This window comes from Oryx dammah, unplaced genomic scaffold, assembly GCF_014754425.2.
Source record: "Oryx dammah isolate SB20612 unplaced genomic scaffold, SCBI_Odam_1.1 HiC_scaffold_27, whole genome shotgun sequence".
Lineage (NCBI taxonomy): Eukaryota > Metazoa > Chordata > Mammalia > Artiodactyla > Bovidae > Oryx > Oryx dammah.
The window spans coordinates 37,744,135-37,768,704 of NW_024070211.1; the positions used below are offsets into that span (position 1 = coordinate 37,744,135).

General features: G+C 40.8%; 1 protein-coding gene and 1 pseudogene across 2 annotated transcripts in view; both read left to right on the forward strand.

Annotated features, from left to right (window-relative positions):
* Window positions 1–3,692: 3,692 nt before the first annotated feature.
* ACADL (acyl-CoA dehydrogenase long chain) overlaps window positions 3,693–24,570 on the forward strand; it is a 43,384-nt gene continuing 22,506 nt past the window's right edge. The window contains exons 1-7 of one of the 2 annotated variants that reach the window (XM_040228595.1): window positions 3,695–3,973; window positions 13,189–13,344; window positions 14,348–14,485; window positions 17,271–17,435; window positions 17,754–17,820; window positions 23,473–23,637; window positions 24,284–24,385. In XM_040228595.1, coding sequence (XP_040084529.1) covers window positions 3,705–3,973; window positions 13,189–13,344; window positions 14,348–14,485; window positions 17,271–17,435; window positions 17,754–17,820; window positions 23,473–23,637; window positions 24,284–24,385 — 1,062 coding nt within the window. In that variant the 5' untranslated portion in view covers window positions 3,695–3,704. Of the gene's footprint in view, window positions 3,974–13,188; window positions 13,345–14,347; window positions 14,486–17,270; window positions 17,436–17,753; window positions 17,821–23,472; window positions 23,638–24,283; window positions 24,386–24,570 lie in introns of both variants that reach the window. The other variant, XM_040228596.1, reaches the window with a different exon arrangement.
* On the forward strand, window positions 15,169–17,193 carry LOC120854421 (annotated as a pseudogene).

The following is a 24,570-nucleotide window of genomic DNA, read 5'->3' on the forward strand; positions in this document are numbered from 1 at the left end:
AGTCTTCTCCAACACCACAGTTCAAAAGCATCAATTCTTCAGTGCTCAGCTTTCTTCACAGTCCAACTCTCACATCCATACATGACTACTGGAAAAACCATAGCCTTGACTAGACGGACCTTAGTCGGCAAAGTAATATCTCTGCTTTTCAATATGCTATCTAGGTTGGTCATAACTTTCCTTCCAAGGAGTAAGTGCCTTTTAATTTCATGGCTGCAATCACCATCTGCAGTGATTTTGGAGCCCCCAAAATAAAGTCTGACACTGTTTCCCCATCTATTTCCCATGAAGTGATGGGACCGGATGCCATGATCTTCGTTTTCTGAATGTTGAGCTTTAAGCCAACTTTTTCACCCTCCTCTTTCACTTTCATCAAGAGGCTTTTTAGCTCCTCTTCACTTTCTGCAATAAGGGTGGTGTCATCTGCATATCTGAGGTTATTGATATTTCTCCCGGCAATCTTGATTCCAGCTTGTGCTTCTTCCAGCATTTGTCATGATGTTCTCTGCATATCAGTTAAATAAGCAGGATGACAATATACAGCCTTGACATACTCCTTTTCCTATTTGGAACCAGTCTGTTATTCCATGTCCAGTTCTAACTGTTGCTTCCTGACCTGCATACAGGTTTCTCAAGAGGCAGGTCAGGTGGTCTGGTATTCCCATCTCTTTCAGAATTTTCCACAGTTTATTGTGATCCACACAGTCGAAGGCTTTGGCATAGTCTTTAAGCAGAAATAGATATTTTTCTGGAACTGTCTTGCTTTTTCCATGATCCAGTGGATGTTGGCAATTTGATTACTGGTTCCTCTGCCTTTTCTAAAAACCATCTTGAACATCTGGAAGTTCACGGTTCACATATTGCTAAAGCCTGGCTTGGAGAATTTTTAGCATTACTTTACTAGCATGTGAGATGAATGCAATTGTGTGGTAGTTTGAGCATTCTTTGGCATTGCCTTTCTTTGGAATTGGAATGAAAACTGACCTTTTCCAGTCCTGTGGCCACTGCTGAGTTTTCCAAATTTGCTGGCATATTGAGTGCAGCACTTTCACAGCATCATCTTTCAGGATTTGAAATAGCTCTATTGGAATTCCATCACCTCCACTAGCCTTGTTCATAGTGATGCTTCCTAAGGCCCACTTGACTTCACATTCAAGAATGTCTGGTTCTAGGTGAGTGATCACACCATCGTGATTATCTGGGTCATGAAGATCTTTTTTGTACAGTTCTTCTGTGTATTCTTGCCACCTCTTCTTAATATCTTCTGCTTCTGTTAGGTCCATACCAATTCTGTCCTTTATTGAGCCCATCTTTGCATGAAATGTTCCCTTGGTATCTCTAATTTTCTTGAAGAGATCTCTAGTCTTTCCCATTCTGTTGTTTTCCTCTATTTCTTTGCATTGATTGCTGAGGAAGGCTTTCTTATCTCTCCTTGCTATTCTTTGGAACTCTGCATTCAGATGCTTATATCTTTCCTTTTCTCCTCTGCTTTTCGCTTCTCTTCTTTTCACAGCTATTTGTAAGGCCTCCCCAGACAGCCATTTTGCTTTTTGGCATTTCTTTTCCATGGGGATGGTCTTGATCCCTGTCTCCTGTACAATGTCACGAACCTCATTCCATAGTTCACCAGGCACTCTATCTGTCAGATCTAGTCCCTTAAATCTATTTCTCACTTCCACTGTATAATCATAAGGGATTTGATTTAGGTCATACCTGAATAGTCTAGTGGTTTTCCCCACTTTCTTCAATTTAAGTCTGAATTTGGCAATAAAGAGTTCACGATCTAAGCCACAGTCAGCTCCTGGTCTTGTTTTTGCTGACTGTATAGAGTTTCTCCATCTTTTGCTGCAGAGAATATAATATAATCAATCTGATTTTGGTGTTGACCATCTGGTGATGTCCACGTGTATGGTCCCATCACTTCATGGGAAATAGATGGGGAAACAGTGTCAGACTTTATTTGGGGGGGCTCCAAAATCACTGCAGATGGTGACTGCAGCCATGAAATTAAAAGACGCTTACTCCTTGGAAGGGAAGCTATGACCAACCTAGATAGCATATTGAAAAGCAGAGATATTACTTTGCCAACAAAGGTCCGTCTAGTCAAGGTTATGGTTTTTCCTGTGGTCATGTATGGATGTGAGGGTTGGACTGTGAAGAAAGCTGAGTGCCAGAGAACTGATGCTTTTGAACTGTGGTGTTGGAGAAGACCCTTGAGAGTCCCTTGGACTGCAAGGAGATCCAAACTGTCCATCCTAAAGGAGATCAGTCCTGGGTGTTCATTGGAAGGACTGATGCTGAGGCTGAAACTCCAATACTTTGGCCACCTCATGGGAAGAGTTGACTCATTGGAGAAGACCCTGATGCTGGGAGGGATTAGGGGCAGGTGGAGAAGGGAACGACAGAGGATGAGATGGCTGGATGGCATCACCGACTCGATGGACATGAGTTTGAGTGAACTCCAGGAGTTGGTGATGAACAGGGAAGCCTGGAATGCTGCGATTCATGGGGTTGCAAAGAGTTGGACACGACTGAGCATTTGAACTGAACTGAACTGAACTGAACTGATGTGAAGTAAATCAGTCTGCAATGTTAGAAAACAAACTTCATGAAACAGTATGGAGTTTCCTTAAAAAACTAAAAATAGAACTACCATGTGATCCAGCAATTCTACTCCTGGGCATACATCAGAGAAAATCATAATGCACCCCAATGTTCATTGAAGCATTAGTCACAATAGCCATGCTATGGAAATAACCTAAATATCTATCCACAGAGGAGTGGGTATTGAAGATGTGGCACATATATACAATGGAAGATTATTCAACCATAAAAGAATGAAATGATGCCATTTGCAGCAACATGGATGGACCTGGAGATTATCAGACTAAGTGAAATCAGACAGAGAAAGACAAATACCATGATTATTGTTTATATGTGGAGTACCAAAATGATACAAATGAAGAACTTTCTTACTAAAGGGAAATAAGACTCACAGATGTAGAAAACAAACTTACCAGAGGATAAAGGGAAGGGAAGGATAAATGGGAGATTGATGTTGAAGTAGACACACTACTATATATAAAATAGGTGAGTTTTGGAAAACAAAAAATATATAAAATCGATAACTAATAAGGCCTACTATATACCACCTGGAACTCTACTCTGTAATGACCTAAATGAGAAAAGAATTTTTAAACGCGTGGATATATGTATATGTATAATTAATTCACTTTGCTATGCAGCAGAAACACAACCTTGTAAATCAACTATACCGAAATAAAATGTTTTAAAAATGGAATATAAGGTACACAAATTTTGAACTGGTATGTTGTGTACTAGCCTGGAGGACAACCCACGCCAGTATTCTTGCCTGGAGAATCCCATGGACAGAGGCACCTGACGGGCTACAGTCCATATTAAAAAATATTAAAAAATAATAAGGGAAAAAAACCCTAAAGAGGAAAAGAAAAGGTACTCCACGTAAGTTTGTGAGTTTGTATTTGAGTGTATTCCTGAGGCTTCAGAACTTAGACTGGTTCCTCAAGGCGGTTCAGAACACTGAGAACTGCTTAGATACACAACGCCGCGGAAAAAGTAACAATTTCTGGCTTGGAGTCTTTCCTTTGGTAAGATTCCAGGGGCGGGGCGGGGGGAGGGGGCGTGTCCCAACGCTGCGCGACTCACCGCCGGAGACACTGGGAATGGGGGTGGCAGACCCCGCTCCGGAACACGCTCAGGGTGCAGGTACCAGGGAGGCTGAGCGACGCTTTTCGGGCGGGACTGCCCCGGGGGAAGGTTCAAGGATAGTCTCCTGGGCCGGCCCTGGCCCTGCGCGCTCCGAGTCCCGAGGAGACGTGTCCGTTGCCCCTCCGGCAGCCCTCGCTGTCCCAGCCATGGCCACGCGCCTCCTCCGCGGGACCCTGCGCCTGTGGGGTGGCCGCGCTGCGCCGTGCCTGCCGCCGGCCTCGAGGTGAGTGCCGGCTGGGCTGCAGCTAGTCCGGCCCCGGGGCTGCAGGGCCGGGCGACGACCCGCACACCACCCCTGGGGACTGGAAACCCGGCGGCCGCGCTCTCGGGGCCGGCGGTCTCGCCACCAGGGGCTGCGGCTGAGCTGTGGGGGCGAAAGTGGGTGGGAGAAGAGGCTGGGCCTCGCCCCTGGACTCCCAGAACCTGGTGGGACCCACAGCGGTTAGCAGGGCGGGCGCCGGCCTAGCAGCCTCAGAGGGAGCACAGCCAAAGACGGCGGGAGGCGCTGGGGGATCCCCCCATACTCCTGTGGCTCCAGTCTAGCCCGTCTGAATCCGAGGGCCGCAACGGGCACTGTGAGTCTGCATTTCCTAGAGTTCTTAGGAAGCCTCGACGCACCCTCGGTCACTGTTGGCAAGAGTTCGAGGCGCGACCTCAGGTCCAATTAGATCTGTGCCAGAAAGCACAGCCAACTTGTGAACTTGTGAACTTGTGAGGGGGACTTTCACTGCCTCCCAGATCTCTAGAAAAGAAAGCACATGCAGCGATGCTGGCCTAGAGAAGACATCCCAGGACAGGAAAAGACCTGGTGGTGGCCGCATTAGATAAGGAAATTAACATAAGACTTAAATCCTTTAGTAAGTTAAATGCATGGGAATTAATGGAGACAGTTTCTAAGTGACTCGGTGATTATTAAGGTAATGTTTATAAGATCAAAAGCTTCCAATCCCGGCTGACACCTCAAATACAGTCATTGGATAAATAAACTGGAAGCACTTCTTTACTTATTCATTCCCTATGTAAAAAAAGTGACACGATGAATAGATCAACTTCTGGCGGCATTATGGCGCAGTGGTGAAGAATCCTGCCTGCCAATGCGGGAGAGGTGGGCTGCAGTCCATGGGGTGGCAAAGAATCAGATGCGCACAAACACAAGATGCTGTGGGAATGGAAGCAGACTTCCTGCTGCTCCTGAGGAGGGCCGGGAAGGCTTCATGGAGGAGTAACTTTACTTTTCGATACACATACTTTTCTAAGCTCTCCGCCAAACTTCATAAGACCGTGATGCTCAAAGTTTTGGATTTTAAACTTTGTTGTTTAGTCGCTAAGTCTGTCGGACTCTTTGTGACCCCAGGGACTAGCCTGCTGGGCTCCTCTGTCCATGGGATTTCTCTGGCTAGAATACTGGGGTGGGTTGCCATTTTCATCTTTAGGGCATCTTCCCCACCCAGGGATTGAACCCAGATCTCCTGCTTGGCAGGCAGATTCTTTACCACTGAGCCACCTGCAAAGCCTGCTGTGAAAATGAGACAGCCTCAGAGATCTTTTGTTTACCTCAGTTTTATCTATGGACATTGATGTCAACAGATATCTACAAAACTGGGAAATATTTTTTTATGTACCAAAAATCCTTATTCTCACATCTGATACCGAATCTGTGGCTGCAAGTAATATGTCACAATTTTGAGAATAAAATGTCCCATTGTCTTCATTCTTTGGAAGTCTTCAGTCACAAAATTACACCTTATTTTCATAGCAAGATAAGGGAATTAGGTTGGAAGGGGATTAAGGAGTTACATTGATGATAAAGGGGGAGCACTTTTCTGAGCATTGCTTCTTGGCCTTTTGGCTAAGATCAAGTGGTGGCTCAGGCGGAAAGCATCTGTCTACAATGTGGGAGACCTGGGTTCGATCCCTGGGTCAGGAAGTTCCCTGAAGAAGGAAACGGCAACCACTCCAGTACTCTTGCCTAGAAAGTCCCATGGACGGAGGAGCCTGGTGTCCATGGGGTCACAAAGAGTTGGACACAACTGAGTGACTTCACTTTTCACATCCTTTCAGATTAGTTTACAGAAGTAGTGACAGAACCATGATTTCAGTGAAAAATCAACGTAAGTTATACCTTAAAAAAAAAAAACAGTTCAGAAATACTAGGTATTAGACAAGCGTGCAAAATTCGAAAATGTGAAATCTTACAAATATTTAGTTCACATAAAATAGCTCATTACATGTTAACATAAATAACATTTTTACAAAAAGAAACTTTTCCACAAAGAAAAAAGTGAGAAGAGTGACATTGTTTTGCATTTTAATAGATCCCTCAAAATCTGGCTTAATAGAAGATAGCCTGATTTTCTTTTTCTTTTTTTAAACTTTTTATTTTATATTGGCATATAGCCAATTAGCAATATTATGATAGTTTCAGGTGGACAGCAAAGGGAGTTAGCCATACATATACATGTACCCATTCTCCTCCAAACTCCCCTCCCATATCAGTCAATCAGTTCAGTGGCTCAGTCATGTCTGATTCTTTGGGACCCCATGGACTGCAGCACACCAGGCTTTCCTTCCGATCACCAACTCCTGGAACTTGTTCAAACGCATGTCCATTGAGTCAGTGATGCCATCCAACCATCTCATCCTCTGTCGCCCCCTTCTCCTGCCTTCAATCTTTCCTAGCATCAGGGTCTTTTCCAGTGAGTCAGTTCTTCACATCAGGTGGCCAAAGTATTGGAACTTCAGATTCAACATCAGTCCTTCCAATGAATATTCAGGACTGATTTTCTTTAGGATTGACTGGTTTGATCTTGCAGTCCAAGGGACTCTCAAGAGTCTTCTCCAACACCACAGATCAAAAGCCCCTCCCATATAGACTGCCTCTTAACACTGAGCAGAGTTCCCTGTGCTTTGTATGGTAGGCCCTTGTTGGTTATCCATTTAAAATATAGCAGTCTGCATGTTGATCACAAACTCCCTACCTCTCCCTTCCCCCATCCTTCCCCCAAACGTTCCCCCTCCTAAGTTTCTTCTCTTAAGTCTGTAAATTAAGATTGCCTGATTTTCATACCTGCTTCTTCATTGTCTATTGTGATGTTGTTTTGGTTGAATGGATGGGAAGAATGAGCTTCCCAGGTGGTGCTAGTGGCTAAGAACCCGCCTGCCAAAGCAGGAGATGTAAGAGACACAGGTTCTATTCCTGAGTCGGACAGATCCTCTGGAGGAGGGCATGGCAACCCATTCCAGTATTCTTGCCTGGAGAATCCCATGAACAGAGGAGCCTGGAAGGCTACAGTCTATAGAATCACATGGGGTTGGACACCACTGAAGCAACTTAATACACACATTGGAAGAATATTGGAACAAAGAGGACCCAAGGGACCCTCTAAGTAGGTCAGAGGCTCTAGTTTTATTATAACAAGTGTCGACCAAAAAATACAGTCACAATCTGAAAGAGAGTTATTTTATTTGGTGGAAATGTTTAGGACTCCAAGCCTGGGAGACAGCCTATCAGAAGCTCTGAGAAAACTGCTCCAAGGAGGCAGGAAGGGAGTCAGGCTATATACAAGTTTGCAACAAAGACAGACTGCAGTCTGAACATCAAAGATCAGGTATCAAATTAAGGAATTTAGCATTCTGTGTATGGGAAGAGGCAAGCCTCTGGGCTCAGTGAATTCACTCCTTCATATGCACCTCAGCCTCTGGGGCCAGTCCTGTTTCCTGTTCGCCTTGCTTCTTGCATTCCCCCACCTCCTCAGCAATCACTGTGGGGGGATGGCAGCATCTGCTGGATCTCAGTTTGGGGAGCTCTCTTTCACTTTTGGAGGCCAGAAATCACCGATGGCTGTGACATTTCTTGTTGATTAATATGGCAGGAGGTATTTTCATTTCACACAGGCTTCTTAAACTTTAACGTGCATGTGAATCATTTAGGATAAAATCTTAAAATACAGTTAGGCCTGAACAGCATGTGTTTGAACTTCGAGGGTATACTTACATGAGAATTTTTTTCAGTAGTAAACACTACAGTACTACACAGTCTTTGGTTGCTTGAATCCGAGGATGCAGAACTGCGCTCTGGAGGAATCTCAGTAATGGAGAGCTGATGATGGGGTACCCGTGGACTGTGTGAGGGTTGGGTGTCCCTCACTCCTATGTTGTTCACAGATCAAGTATGCTGACTGATTCAATAGGCCTTGGATGAGGCCCGAAATTGTGTATTTATCACCAGCTCCCAAGCTGAAGGTACTGGTGGAGACTGTCTCCCTTCTTTTATAATGTAAATGAGGCTTAAAAAAAATTATGATAATAATAATTAGAGCCTAGCCTGTTAGATTAGTAGCAGTTTAATGCATAAGGAAAACAATGAACAATTTATTTAGTACATATTTCCTGGTTTTTGTGGGGAGAAAAGGGGCCAATATGTTTAGTACTGGTTCCTTGGTCTTGGAAAAAAATGAATATTCCAAAAACTTACTGCCAGGTTTTTTGATTTTCTTCCCCCTGCATATTCTGTTTTGAAAACTTTTGACTGATCTGAAAGTACACTTTGTTCTTTGTAAGTGTACCTGAACATACTCTTTGCTCTTTCTGGCACTTCTGTCACTTTCCTGTGTCTTAGTGTGTTTTATTTAGAAATGTTCCAAAGATTTCCTTTATGTTACGTGGTATATAAAATTTTAAGATCCAGAAAGACCCAGATATAAATTCCACTCTATTATTTACTAATCATGCTGACAAATGATTCAGTGTCTTCAAGTCTCAGTACCCTAGTCTCAGCACATTTTTTCCCTTGAGGAAAAATCCCAAGTATGGACCAAGACTTTATGTATTATAAAGAAATTGGAACCACTCCTTTCAGTAGAGAATGAAGTAGATTTTATTCTGTTGCTGTAATATTACAGTGGTGTGCAAGACCTTTGCTTGCTATTGTATCTCAAGTTGCCTGAATGGTTCGTAGTATATATTACACACTCAGAAAGTATTTGCTGGCTATATTAATAAATAAGCTATTGAAAATGATGATTTGGAAGACAGAGTAGCAAACCAGAAAAATATCAGTGAAGATAAACAGCAGACCAGGTATAACAATTGTACTATTAAATGTTCTCAACTAAAGGTTATCGCTTAAAAGACATATCAGATTGTATTAACAAATAAGCCTCAACTAAGAGCCGCTTGCTTATAATCAGTTCAGTTCAGTTCAGTTGCTCAGTCGTGTCCGACTCTTTGCAACCCCATGAATTGCAGCACGCCAGGCCTCCCTGTCCATCACCAACTCCCGGAGTTCACTCAGATTCACGTCCATTGAGTAAGTGATGCCATCCAGCCATCTCATCCTCTGTCATCCCCATCTCCTCCTGCCCCCAATCCCTCCCAACATCGAAGTCTTTTCCAATGAGTCAACTCTTCGCATGAGTTGGCCAAAGTACTGGAGTTTCAGCTTTAGCATCATTCCTTCCAAAGAAATCCCAGGGCTGATCTCCTACAAAATGGACTTGTTAGATCTCCTTGCAGTCCAAGGCACTCTCAAGAGTCTTCTCCAACACCACAGTTCAAAAGCATCAATTCTTCGGTGCTCAGCTTTCTTCACAGTCCAATTCTCACATCCATACATGACCACTGGAAAAACCATAGCCTTGATTAGACGGACCTTAGTCGGCAAAGTAATGTCTCTGCTTTTGAATATCTAGGTTGGTCATAACTTTTCTTCCAAGGAGTAAGCGTCTTTTAATTTCATGGCTGCAGTCACCATCTGCACTGATTTTAGAGCCCCCAAAAATAAAGTCTGACACTGTTTCCAATGTTTCCCCATCTATTTCCCATGAAGCGATGGGACCGGATGCCATGATCTTCGTTTTCTGAATGTTGAGCTTTAAGCCAACTTTTTCACTCTCCTCTTTCACTTTCATCAAGAGGCTTTTGAGTTCCTCTTCACTTTCTGCCATAAGGGTGGTGTCATCTGCATATCTGAGGTTATTGATATTTCTCCCACCAATCTTGATTCCAGCTTGTGTTTCTTCCAGTCCAGCGTTTCTCATGATGTACTCTGCATATAAGTTAAATAAGCAGGATGACCATATACAGCCTTGACGTACTCCTTTTCCTATTTGGAGCCAGTTTGTTGTTCCATGTCCAGTTCTAACTGTTGCTTCCTGACCTGCATACAGATTTCTCAAGAGGCAGGTCAGGTGGTCTGGTATTCCCATCTCTTTCAGAATTTTCTAGTTCATTGTGATCCACACAGTCGAAGGCTTTGGCATAGTCAAGAAAGCAGAAATAGATGTTTTTCTGGAACTCTCTTGCTTTTTCCATGATCCAGCGGATGTTGGCACTTTGATCTCTGGTTCCTCTGTCTTTTCTAAAACCAGCGTGAACATCAGGAAGTTCACGGTTCACGTATTGCTAAAGCCTGGCTTGGAGAATTTTGAGCATTAATTTACTAGTGTGTGAGATGAGTGCAATTGTGCAGTAGTTTGAGCATTCTTTGGCATTGCCTTTCTTTGGGATTGGAATGAAAACTGACCTTTTCCAGTCCTGTGGCCACTGCTGAGTTTTCCAAATTTGCTGGCATATTGAGTGCAGCACTTTCACAGCATCATCTTTCAGGATTTGAAATAGCTCAACTGGAATTCCATCATCTCTACTAGCTTTGTTTGTAGTGATGCTTTCTAAGGCCCACTTGACTTCACATTCCAGGATGTCTGGCTCTAGATGAGTGATCACACCATCGTGATTATCTGGGTCCTGAAGATCTTTTTTGTACAGTTCTTCTGTGTATTCTTGCCACCTCTTCTTAATATCTTCTGCTTCTGTTAGGTCCATACCATCTCTGTCCTTTATCGAGCCCATCTTTGCATGAAATGTTCCCTTGGTATCTCTAATTTTCTTGAAGAGATCTCTAGTCTTTCCCATTCTGTTCTTATAATAGGTAAGCCTAAAGCAAAATGACACAATATACATATTAGTGTATTAATCAGCACAGACTTCCATAACCAAATGCTATAGACTAGGTGGTTTAAACAACAGAAATCTATTCCTCATAATTCTAGTGGCTGAATAGTCCAAAATCTAGGTACTGGTCAGTTCATTTCCTGGTCAGAGCCATCTTCCTGGCCCGTTGTTGTTCAGTCATTCAGTCATGTCCGACTCTTTGCAACCCCATGGACTGTAGCATGCCAGGCTTCCCTGTCCTTCACCATCTCCCGGAGCTGGCTCAAACTCATGTGCATTGAGTCAGTGATGCAGTCCAACCATCTCACCCTCTGTCGTCCCCTTCTCCTCCTGCCTTCAGTCTTTCCCAGCATCAAGGTCTTTTCCACTGAGTTGGCTGTTTGCATCAGGTGGCCAAATTATTGGAGTTTCAGCTCAGCATCAGTCCTTCTAATGAATATTCAGGACTGATCTCTTTTAGGATTGACTGGTTTGATCTCCTTGCAGTCCAAGGGACTCTCAAGAGTCTTCTTCAATACCACTGTTCAAAAGCATCACTCCTTCATCTCTCAGCCTTCTTTATGGTCCAACTTATGAATCTCTGTCCATAGTTCTTCAGGCACTCTGTCTATTAGATCTAATTCCTTGAATCTATTTGTCACTTCCACTGTATAATCGTAAGGAATTTGATTTGGGTCATATCCGAATGGCCTAGTAGTTTTCCCTATTTTCTTCATTTTAAGTCTGAATTTTGCAATAAGGAGTTCATGATCTGAGCCACAGTCAGCTCCTGGTCGTTTTTGCTCACTGTATAGACCTTCTTCATCTTCAGCTGCAAGGACTATAATCAATCTGATTTCAGTATTGACCTGATTTCCTGGCCTATAGACAGCCCTCTTCTCCCTTTGTCCTCACTAGACCTTTCCTTATGTGCACACAGAACTGTATCTCTCTCTTCTCCTTCTTATAATGTAGTCTAGCTTCTTGGTTTAGATTCCAGCTTTAGGACCTCATTGAACTGTAATTAACTCCTCAAAGCCATATCTCCAAACACCATTACATTGGGAGTTTGAGCTTCAACATGTGAATTGGGTTGAGGGGAGGGAAGCGAGTGCAGTTTAGTCCATTGCATTTCAGTTCATTGAATTAAGCAAAGACAAAAATAGCCCACTTCAGGAGGAAAAAAAAGAAATGCCTAATTGCCAATAAAGAAGACTTAGTCTTTTCTGGACTAAGAAGAAGAGGAAGAAAGAGGAAAAGGAAGGAAAGGATAGGATCAGATCAGCATCTAAATAAGGAAGAGAGAAATCCAAGACAGTATCATGCAAAACAGAAAAATACTTGTGGACAGTATTCAAATATATGATAAAAAGTTTTTTTAGATATGAGCTCAAAAGGTACAAAGTGATACACAGAGTTTTGAAATCTTTTTAGGTGTACCCCTAAGGAGAGAGGAGATATGAATTCAGACCATTTAACAAAAGGAACTACAGAGATGTCTTTTTTGAAGCCTGGTGTGGGGCACTGCAGGGAGATGAAAGGCCAGTTAACAAAGAACTTGAATAATTCTGGACTAATCCCTACAGAGACTGGTGGGCATTGTGATATCGCTTTACAGTTAGGTTGTAATGTAGCAATAAAAATCAACACGATCCTGCTGATGTATGGCAAAAACCATCACAGTATTGTAAAGTAATTATCCTCCGATTAAAATTAATTAATCAATTAAAAAATCATCACAGTTTGCATGTTATAAACCTGCCATTTGAAATTGTATAATTCTGGATAAAATATTGATGGGGATTACATTATTTTAAATATTGTGCATTACATGAAAACATATCAATATTATTCTTCCTGACTTGCATAGGAGATTCCACATATAATCTGCCTGCAATGTGGGAGACCTGGGTTCGATCCCTGGGTTAGGAAGATCCCCTGGAGAAGAGAATGGCTACTGGCTCCAGGATTCTTGCATGGAGAATCCCATGGAGAGAGTAGCCTGGCAGACCATGGAGTCGCGCAGAGTCAGACACAACTGAGCAACTGACTACATGATGATAATTATTCTGTTGTACTATTTGAATTTTACATTGTTCAGTTGACATCACGTAAATTTTACATTCTTTAATCAGTATCACACGACAGTGCTAGTCTGCCTCAGCTCACACATGTGATTAGTTCTAGGCACGATGTCCTCTTTATGGATTTGGAAGTAAAGTTTAAATTGAATCAGGGTAAGCTACTTCTTAACCTCATCCAATGGAGGCAGATCCTAAAGTGGTTCTGCTCAAATCTGAACCAGTTTGTATGATTTCAGACTCTCTACTTGTCTCTAAAGTGCCTCGGGGGCGGGGTGGGGGGGGTGAGGGGGTGGGGGTGGAGGGGAGTCAGAATTTTTTCCATGTTATCCTATAGAATTAAATTTTCTTTGTTGTTCAGTGACATTAATTTGGATGTGAAGATTAACCTTTGACTGAATTTTCTTAATGTGTTTGTATTTTTAAGATGTTCTCATTCTGGAGGTGAAGAGCGTCTAGAAACTTCTTCTGCTAAAAAATTAACAGATATAGGAACTAGAAGAATCTTCTCTTTAGAGCATGACATTTTCCGGGAAAGTGTAAGGAAGTTTTTTCAAGAAGAAGTGATTCCTTTTCATGCAGAGTAAGTGGCACATTTTCTTTTAAAGTAATACACATTAGAAGTCCAAGAAGGACTGTTTTCTAGAATGCTCTTTCTTGTTTCATAGAAACAGTACTGTGTTCAGTGCTTTGTTAACATTTTTACCACTGTTCAATATAATAGTGTAAGGTTACGGGATTCTTCAACTAGTTCAGGGGCTTTCCTGGTAGCTCAGCAGGTAAAAAACCCTCCTACCAATGTAAGAGACTCAGGTTCAGTGGGTGCCCATTCCAGTATTCTTGCCTGGAGAATTGCATGGACGGAGGACCCTGGTGAACTAACTGTAAGCTACCCATCTGTGGTGTTACAAAGAGTTGGACACAATGGAGCACACATGCGTGCATAAACTAGTTCAAAGATTCTTAAATGAATTTTAAAATACACAAGTAAAAAATATATGTTAAGGGGCTCTCCTGGTGGTCCAGTGGTTAAGACTTCATCTTCCAATGCAGGGGGTGCCGGTTCGATCCCTGGCTAAGGAGCTAGGATCCCACATGCCTTGTGGCCAAAGGACCAAAACATAAAACAGAAGCAATATTATAACAAAATCAACAAAGACTTTTAAAAATTAAAGATATTTATTTGTTGACCTAAGACAAGTTGATTGCCTGTTATTTCTCTAGCAAAGAAAAAAATTCAGGATCAGCAGAGAATTGCAGTTCATGGTCTACAACCACGGTGATCTGTGTGCAAGCCCCCCCAAAGCAAAGGAAGGAGAACATGTTCATAGAGAGGAAAAGGAAGTTGGGAGGACTGGGATAAACACAGAGCCCATGGCTTTTCAGTGGCTGAGCCCTTGCTGGGAAAAAGGAGTCTTTCTTATTCCTGTTGGGCCCTACTATTGTCACAGAGTATGACAGCACAGCCTTTATTATGTTAAATTAAGGGACCATTCCTGCTCAAAATCATTCATAAATTCAAATTGTAGCCATTTAAATAATATGAAAACACTTTTTCTGATATTAAAATGTTTTGTTATTTGCAGATGGGAAAAAGCTGGAGAAGTAAGTAGGGAGCTTTGGGAAAAAACTGGAAAACAAGGACTGCTTGGTATCAATATTGCAGATCACCATGGTGGCATTGGGGGGGACTTGTATTCATCAGCTGTTGTTTGGGAGGAGCTGTAAGTATGAAAACATTTGAAGTTGAGTCTTGTTTTGTTATCTCTCCTTTCTGAGATGATTTTAAAATGATTTCTAATCTTATAAGATTGAAAATCTCCTTTTAAGTTGACAAAGTAGTGGCTTCATTTCGAATTGACCCATGTGACTGTTTCAGAGATTTCAGTTGATAAATGAGGAAAAGATTTGAACCATCAATTCATCAAAAAAGAAATGCAAATAGCTTTTTAAATGAAAAAGTTTACCCTTTCTACCAATCAGATAGAAATTAAGTTATATCCCAGGGACGGGGGAGCCTGGTGGGCTGCCGTCTATGGGGTCGCACAGAGTCGGACACAACTGAAGCGACTTAGCAGCAGCAGCAGCAGCAGAGATATATCATTTTGAGTACAAAAGGTAGTCCAAATGAAAAGTCATAATACCCAGTGCTGACAAGCTTGCAGGTAAAAGTGACTCATATACTCTTGGTAGCATTATATATTGGAGCAATAAGTGCTTTGGTAATTAAAATCATGGCTACATAAAAAATGAAAATATTTCTACTCTTTGGATGCCATTTTGGGGAATTTGTCCTTAGGAAATAATTTGTTAGAAAAAAAAATAACAGCTATGTACAAACATCATTGCCTTGTTAGATTATAATCCCCCAAATTTGGAAGCAATCTAAGTATACAGCAGTGGGAGAATGAATAAGGATATTCGTGCCATGACCACAGCTGTATTCAGTTAGTTCAGTCACTCAATCACGTCCTACTCTTTGTGACCCCATGGACTGCAGCACGCCAGGCTTCCCCGTCCATCACACACTCCCAGAGTTTACTCAAACTCATGTCCATTGAGTCGGTGATGCCATCCAACCATTTCATCCTCTGTTATCCCCTTCTTCTGCCTTCAATTTTTCCCAGCATCAGGGTCTTTTCCAGTGAGTCAGTTCTTCACATCAGGTGGCCAAAGTATCGGAGTTTCAGCTTCAGCATCAGTCCTTCCAATGAATATTCAGGACTTATCTCCTGCAAGGATCTCCTTGCAGTCCAAAGGACTCTCAAGAGTCTTCTCCAACACCACAGTTCAAAAGCATCAATTCTTCATCTCTCAGCTCTCCTTATACTACAACTCTCACATCCATACATGACTACTGGAAAAACCATAGCCTTGACTAGATGGACCTTTGTTGGCAAAGTAATGTCTCTGCTTTTTAATATGCTATCTAGGTTGGTCATAACTTTTCTTCCAAAGAGCAAGCGTCTTTTAATTTCATGGTTGCAATCACCATCTGCAGTGATTTTGGAGCCCAAAAAAAATAGTCAGTCACTGTTTCCACTGTTTCACAATCTGTTTTCCATGAAGTGATGGACCCTGATGCCATGATCTTAGTTTTCTGTATGTCGAGCTTTAAGCCAACTTTTTCACTCTCCTCTTTCACTTTCATCAAGAGGCTCTTTAATTTTTCTTCGCTTTCTGCCATAAGTGTAGTGTCATCTGCATATCTGAGGTTATTTATATTTCTCCCAGAAATCTTGGTTCCAGCTTGTGCTTCATCCATTCCAGCATTTCTCATGATATACTCTGAATATAAGTTAAATAAGCAGGGTGACAGTATATAGCTTTGATGTACTCCTTTCCCAATTTGGAACCAGTCTGTTATTCCATGTCCAGTTCTAATACAGCTGTATTAGAAATACATATATCCTTATGGCAAAGGTCATTTGCTAAAATGAATATAGTTACTGTGTTTAGGGTAATACAGTTGTAGGTGGTAAATTTTTTTTAATGTTTTATCTTTTAATTCATTAAATAAGTGATCATTGAGCTCTGCTAGAGCACTGTTATTATGTTAGAGCCAGAAATTAAAAGGTTAGCAAAAATAAAGAGAGAAAACCTTCAGGAACTTCATGGGTTTGTGAGGAGACAAGCTATCAGCACATAATTTGATAAGGGTTTAGTACTGCCCTTTGAACAACTATTTCCTGGCCACTGGCTGCCAGAAACATATTGAAGTGGATGATGAATGAAGACTTCAACATAAACTTCATACCTTTTGTGAGAAATGTATGGCCACAGACACTGACACTCTAGGTGAAGAAAAGGATTATGTGGTCCAAGTTGGTAGGAATGAAAAACAGGGTTTCCCATGAAGCAAGGTGTCTTGACCTATGACCAAGTCTGCCTGCTACTGAGTGAGGGGCATTCCTGTTATAGACTGAGGAAGACCAGGGGAAAAAAGAGCACATCTGTATGGGTTTGCATTCTGGATGCCAATCTGAGTGTTCTTAATATGGTCATTAAAAATAGGGAGAAGGATATTCCTGGACTCACTGATACTGTTGTGCCTCATCCTCTAGGGCCCAAAAGAGCTAGCAGAATCTGAAAACTTTTTAGTCTCTCTAAAGAAGATGATGTCCACCAGTATGTTGTGAGAAAGCCTCTAAACAAAGAAGGTTAGAAAGCCAGGACCAGAACACCCAAGATTCAGTGCCTGTTACTCCCCGTGTTCTGCAACACAACCATTGGCATATTGCTCTGGAGAAACAGCGAACTAAGAAAAAGAAGGGAGAAGTTACAGAATATGATAAACTTTTGGCCAAGAGAATGAAGGAGGCCAAAGTAAAATGCCAGGAACAGTTTGCCCAGAGATGTTCTAAGAGTAACAGATGAATAAGATCAGACATTAAAAAAAAAAAAAAAGACCTTCTAGTACTTGTTTTCTAATTAAGAATCAGAGGAACAAAAAGAGAAAAAAATAACTGTGTTGTGCTTTAAATGGTCTTCTCTTTTTTTCTTTCTAAGAGCATATTCAAATTGTACAGGCCCAGGTTTTAGTGTTCATTCAGATATCGTCATGCCCTATATTGCAAACTGTGGTTCAGAAGAACAGATTAAGCGCTTCATCCCCGAGATGGTTGCAGGGAAATGTATTGGTGCCATAGCAATGACAGAGCCTGGGGCTGGAAGGTAAATCAACTTTTGGTTGGTTTTGAAATCTCAGAAGCAATGTCCTAACCACAAATATGAATGAGTATAGATCTTGTTATGTTCTGTAAAAATCAGGCTACTCTATGACTCTCAATCAAATATTCATTTGTATAAACAGTTTAGAATATATCAGACATGATTTTTCAGTGCATTTGTGTGAACATTCCTAATATTAGTTAAATGTCAATTTTTATAATGGTGTAGCAGTGTAAATTATCACAGTAGATACATAACAACATTTGCATAGTTTATTTTTTACCAATTAATGACTTTTTTAATCAATTCTTTCAATTATAGTGATTTGCAAGGAATAAGAACAAATGCCAAAAAGGATGGAAGTGACTGGATTCTCAATGGAAGCAAGGTTTGTAAAGAATGGCTTCCCATAACTCTCCTCTCTGAAGTCATGCTGTGGATAACAAAGCCTTAAAGACTACTCATCACTCAGTCTTCTCACATCTCTGATTCACATGGGAATTGTTTATTTGAGCTGGCACAGGAACTGAGCTGATTTGTTTTGGAGATAGTAAGAATTGTACAGCACTCATATTACCTGGGATATATTCCTCTTCTTTGTTCTGTTTGCTTGTTCTCTCACTAATATGGAAAATGTTGTTTTAGCTTCCAGGCAGCCTTTTTCAAACCAGAAAAAGAGAAGGTGAGGCTTACCTTGTCCAAATAGAGGACAAACAATAGTTAATGAATTTGATGTTGATGAAAAATGAGGGGAAAGACTTCTTATAAATATCAAGAAGAGTTTCAAAAGATCTTAAGAGAAAAAGTATTTTTAATAGAATTTAAAAGCCCTTCAACCTTTCTGAGCATCACATCAATCCACTGATAGAATTGGAGAGCACCTGCGATTGAGATTATAGATAGGCTCAGAAGTAAATGTATCTTTTAGAGTCTCACACCACTGATGGCAGAGGTTTTTGTTTACCTAAATGGCACCCCACTCCAGTACTTTTGCCTGGAAAATCCCATGGATGGAGGAGCCTGGTAGGCTGCAGTCCATGGGATTGCAGAGTTGGACACAACTGAACGACTTCACTTTCACTTTTTACTTTCATGCATTGGAGAAGGAAATGGCAACCCACTCCAGTGTTCTTGCCTGGAGAATCCCAGGGACGAGGGAGCCTGCTGGGCTGCCATCTATGGAGTCGCACAGAGTTGGACACGACTGAAGCGACTTAGCAGCAGCAAACCTGTGTCTAGTATACACCCAGTAAAAATTTATTGATGACTGAGTGTTAAGTGAAGAACAGGTATTCATTGTCTGCACTAAGGCTATCTTTCCAAAAGTTTCAAAGACTTCTGAACAACTAGAATGTCTTTCAACATTTAAAAATTTTTTATTAGGTTTTTTGTGTGTGTGTTTCTTTTTTTCTTTTTAAAAAATTTTTCTCTGCACCATGTGACATATGGGGTCTTAGTTCCACAACCAAGGATCACACCCATACCGCCTGCATTGGAAGCACAGAGACTTAACCACTGGACCACCAGGGAAGACCAAAAATTTTCTTATTTGTTTTCAACTAAGATCTTTGCATTTGCAAAATCATAAGCTTGAATGTTGTGATGCTGTTAAATTGCTATAAAACTTTCTAAACATCTAGTTTCTGTACTTATATCATCAAGGATTAATAACAGTTTGTGGACTGACATTAGTTTGATGAACACATTTTGAGTAGCCAAGTTCTAAAGACCATTCCATTATCTAGTTTCATAATTAATTAATTTGGTTTTGGTTGCATTGAGTCTTTGCTGCTGTGTATAGGCTTTCTCTAGTTGCAGCGAGTAGGGGCTACTCTCTAGTTGTGGTATGTGGGCTTCTTGTTGTGGTGGCTTCTCCTGTTGCAGAGCATGGGTTCCAGGCATACAAGACTTCAGTAGTTGCAGCTCCTGGGCTCCAGAATGCAGGCTCAGCAGTTGTTGTATACGGGCCTTAGTTGCCCTATGGCATGAGGAATCTTCCTGGACCAGGGGTAGAACCTGTGTACCCTGCATTGCCAGGCATATTCTTAACCTTTGGACCACCAGGGAAGTCCACATAGTTATTATACAGAAAAACAATCTGCAGTATCAAAAACATTGGGAAATGTGTCCTACTTCTCACTCTTTGAGAAGCTGGTATGTATCATAAACTTTTAAAAGTTGGATTATGCCTGTAAGAAAAAGGAAATTCTCTTTTTGTAGACTGTCTTGAATAACTGAGGTTTTTCAAACGTGTCTGCATTCTCAGTATTTCAGTCATGTCTGACACTTTGCAAACCCATGGACCATAGCCCACCAAGCTCCTCTGTCCATGGAATTTTCCAGGCAAAAATACTGGAGCAAGTTGCCATTTCCTACTCCAGGGGATCTTCCTGACCCAGGGATTGAACCTGAGTTTCTTGCATCTCTTGTGTTGGCAGGCAGATTCTTTACCACTGAGCCACCTGGGAAGCCAAATATACTTTAAGAAATATTAATCTGAGTTATTTTTCTAAGGATTATAATAAACAGGTGCTAAAGGAAGCAGAAGTAAAGGAGCAAGTAAGTAAATACATTACATCAATAAGATGGCTTAATATATACCTACTAAAGCATCAATACAAAGTTTTTAATTATATAAGGAAATAATTGTATTAAGTGAAAAGATCATGTAAACATTTAAATGAAATGCTCAGCTGGTAAAGAATCCACCTGCAATGTGAGAGACCTGGGTTTGATCCCTGGGTTGGGAAGATCCCCTGGAGAAGGGAAAGGCTACCCAACTCCAGTATTCTGGCCTAGAGAAGTCCATGGGTTGTATGGTCTGTGGGGCTGCAAAGAGTCAGACACGACTGAGTGACTTTCATTTCATGCGTATAAAATGTAAATATAGAATAATTTCAACTATATTAAAAGAAAAAAGATCAGAAAGGAATTTCTCAATGATATTTGTATGATGGCTTCCATGGAGGATTTTTTTCCCTTTTTCTTTGTAATACTGTATACTATCTACATCTGTAAAGAATGTTTGTTATAGGCATTCAATACCAAACAAAAAATAAATGATGCCCTCACTAGGGATAATCTCAGCCCCATAAAAAGTTTTGACTGTTATAATTAAGAAAGAAGTCAAAGTGATCTCATACAAAGAGAATTCTCTTGTAATTTTATTAGAAAACAGGATCAGTCATGGTGGAAATGCTCACATTAAGTATTAGTAATATAAAAATAACAAACACTGGTTCAGAAATTCAACTGGTAACTGCATAGATGGTCTTTATTATTTAGACAGGTAGGAAATTGAGAGACTTAAATGGCTTTTGAGCAAGGGAGTGGTATACTGGAGAAACACTGTAGAAAAAAAAATATGTTTACCATGATGTGCACAATTTTTTTTTTGAGGAGTATGTTTTTCTCACTTTTTGAACAAACATCCTTGAAGGCCTTCTATATGCCAAACCTTGTTCTAAGCACTGAAGATATGTGCATAGAAAAGAGTTCCCACCCTCAAGGAACTACTAGAGATGTTGAGAGTTTTTAACTGTTATGTCACTTACAGCTATGCCATCACCAGTGCTTTCATTTGCTGTCATGCATGTACATAGCAGTAACATCACTCCCATCTCCCATTATTGCTTAGTATCAGCACTCTGTATTTTAGAGATGAATCTTCTTAGAAGAGGCATGGATGGTAGGTGATGAGAGTAACCAACACCGTTTTATGCCTGTATTGTTTCAAAGGGACAGAGGCAGGATTAAATAATTTGTATAGCGTTTGACAGATACTAAGATCACTGCAGATGGTGACTACAGCCATGAAATTAAAAGACACTTGCTCCTTGGAAGAAAAGCTGTGACTAACCTAGACAGCATATTAAAAAGCAGAGACACTACTTTGATGACAAATGTCTGGAGAGTCAAAGCTATATTTTTCTAGTAATCATGTATGGATGTGTGAGAGTTGGACCATAAAGAAAGCTGTGCACGAAGAACTGATACTTTTGAACTGTGGTGTTGGAGAAGACTCTTGAGAGTCTCTTGGACAGAAAGGAGATCAAACCAGTCCATCCTAAAGGAAATCAGTCCTGAACATTCATTGGAAGGACTGATGCTGAAGCTGAAACTCCAATACTTTGGCCCACCTGATGCAAAGAACTGACTCATTGGAAAAGACCCTGATACTGGGAAATATTGAAGGCAGGAGGATAAGGGGATGACAGAGGATGAGATGATTGGATGACATTGCCAACTCGATGGACATGAGTTTGAGCAAGCTCTGGAAGATGGTGATGGACAAGGAGGCCTGGCATGCTGCAGTCCATGGGGTCACAAAGAGTTGGACCAGACTGAGCAACTGAACTGAAAGATGGTAAATTTAGGATGTATGGAGCAGTTAATCCAGTCTGGGGAATTTGAGGAGATTTTTTGTAGGAGGTGATGTCTGAACTTAGTCCAAGATGAGTAGAATTCATTGTAGCAGAGTTGGAAAAGGGCCTCTCAAGTAGAGGAAACAAGATTTCCAAAGACCCATAGGTAAAAATGACCTCAGAACATTGGGGACAGCAAGCCATGCGGTAGATCTCACCTAAAACAAAGCAATGAGGAGAAGATAAGGCTGGACTGGTAAGCTAGTGCCACTATGTGATGAACCCTGCTAAAAAACCTTAAAAAGTGTTGAAATAGATTAGAAAGAATTGTATGTCGAACTGAATATTATGTAGGATAATAACGATTTATTGACCATTCACTGACATTAGGAAGGGGGCTTCCCAAGTGGCGCAGTGGAAAAGAACCTGCCTGCCAATGCAGGAGACCTGGGTTCAGTCTCTGGGTTGAGAAGATCCCCTGGAGGAGGAAATGGCAACTCACTCCAGAATTTTGCCTGGCAAATTCTGTGGACAGAGGAGTCTGGTAGGCTACAACCCTTGGGGTCACAGAGTGTGACACAACGAAGTGCACATGTACGTCGTACCCTGTCATGGGGAAAAACAGATTGATACTCCGGATTAAAGACGAGTAGAGGTAGGAAGGAGTATGTTCCTTGAATTATCAGATGGAACTATCAGAAGCAGGTGGATATTCAGGTCTGGAACCTAGCAAGAAGTTTGGCTTAGATAAAGATTTGGAGTCATCAGCCTATGGATAGCAACTGAAGCCATGGAAGCTGCTGAGAGGACCAAGGAAAGATACAGAATGAGGAGATAGTTGTTCATATTTACTTTGTGTATATTTGTCTTCTGGATAAATATTTGATAAACTAACATCTTATTGAGTTTGTTGTTTTATCGCTCCTTAATCAGTCCATGGACTCTACAGTCCATGGAATTCTTCAGGCCAGAATACTGGAGTGGGTAGCCATTCCCTTCTCCCGGGGAAATTCCCAACCCAGGGATCGAACCCAGGTCTACCACATTGCAGGTAGATTCTTTACCAGCTAAGCCACCAGGGAAGCCCAAGAAGGCTGGAGTGGGTAGCCTGTCCCTCCTCCAGCGGATCTTCCCAACTCAGGAATCGAACCAGAGTCTCCTGCATTGCAGGCAGATTCTTTACCAGCTGAGCTGCCAGGGAAGCCCTCCTTAACCAGTACCTTTCTTATTTAGGCCATCTATCATGAAATCAAAAACTGTGCCTTTTCAAAAACTGGTAAATCTGAAAGTGCAAATACTTCAATAGTATCATACCATTCAGAGCAGATTCCATTTTCTCATCTGAAGCTTCTTTCTAAAATACAGTGTATCATTTTTATAGATAATTTTGTTTTAATTTAAATAGAACATAATAATCATTCATTATTATTGTTATTTATAATATTGATAGTGGGAAGAAAATGTATAGAATTCATTCTTTGAAACATTGAATAATTTCCCCTCATGTAATAGCCTCATGTATGAATAATCAACACTGCAACTATTTGGAGAGGTTACAGAGAGAGGTATAAACATGTTTTGTTTGGTTTAGTTTTCTCAAATGTTTTTGCCCAGTCTTGACTTACACGTGGACCTGAGTTATTGTGGAGCATCACAGAATACTTGGGGTTTTGCAGGTATTTGTCACTAATGGGTGGCTGTGTGATGTTGTGATCGTAGTAGCAGTCACAAATCGAGAGGCTCACTCTCCTGCCCATGGCATTAGCCTTTTTCTGGTGGAAAATGGAATGAAAGGATTTATCAAGGGACGAAAGCTAGATAAAATTGGACTAAAAGCCCAGGTAAGTCATAATACAAATTTGTTTTCATAATATATATCATTTATAATACAAATATATTGTTTATATACAATTGAGTTTACTTAGTTATGCTTTATATATAGAACTCCATATAGCGCAATCATACCTTTCTTCCTATGCTGGATTCTTAAAATATGGTTTTTCAGAAATATTGTGGAAATTTATTCCACTCTTTATGCAACTGTTGTCAGCAGTAGAAGTGAATTAGGATATTTTGAAAATCTGCTTTAGAACATTAACTGCCTAATAATACTGTCTATTTTTGGAATTGAATTATGAAATAACAGGAAATATTTTTTCCTACTACTTGGTAATTATTTAGTAATTTTTTTGTTACCAAAAAGAAAAACATGTTTTTCTTGATAGGCATTAGAAATCCTTAGTGCTCAATATCTACAGAACAGAACAGTATTAGAACTAGAATGACTGTGTGTCAGTGGGAAAGCCACTTTGGGAATCAGACCTCGATTTGAATCCCAGGTTTACCACTTAAACTAATTGTGATCATTAACAACTTCATCTTGTCTGCCAATATGTTTTGTTTTCTGAATGGCAATACTAATCACCTCATCAAGTTCTTGGGAGATTTAAATGAGGTAATTCTGTACTCAATCGTATGATCCCTTAGGATACTGCAGAATTTTTCTTCGAAGATGTACGGTTGCCAGCAGGTGCCCTACTTGGAGAAGAGAATAAAGGTTTCTATTACCTCATGCGAGAGCTTCCACAGGTCAGAAGTATTAAAAGAATGCACCTTTTGATTAGATGATGGACTGGAATAGAATAATACAGGACTATATCAATCCATGCATACAAAATTTGTGATGTAGCCAGTCACTTGACTATAACTTGAAGTTGTAAAATATACATATATTTTATATATTATATATGTTATTTATTTTTTATATATTATTT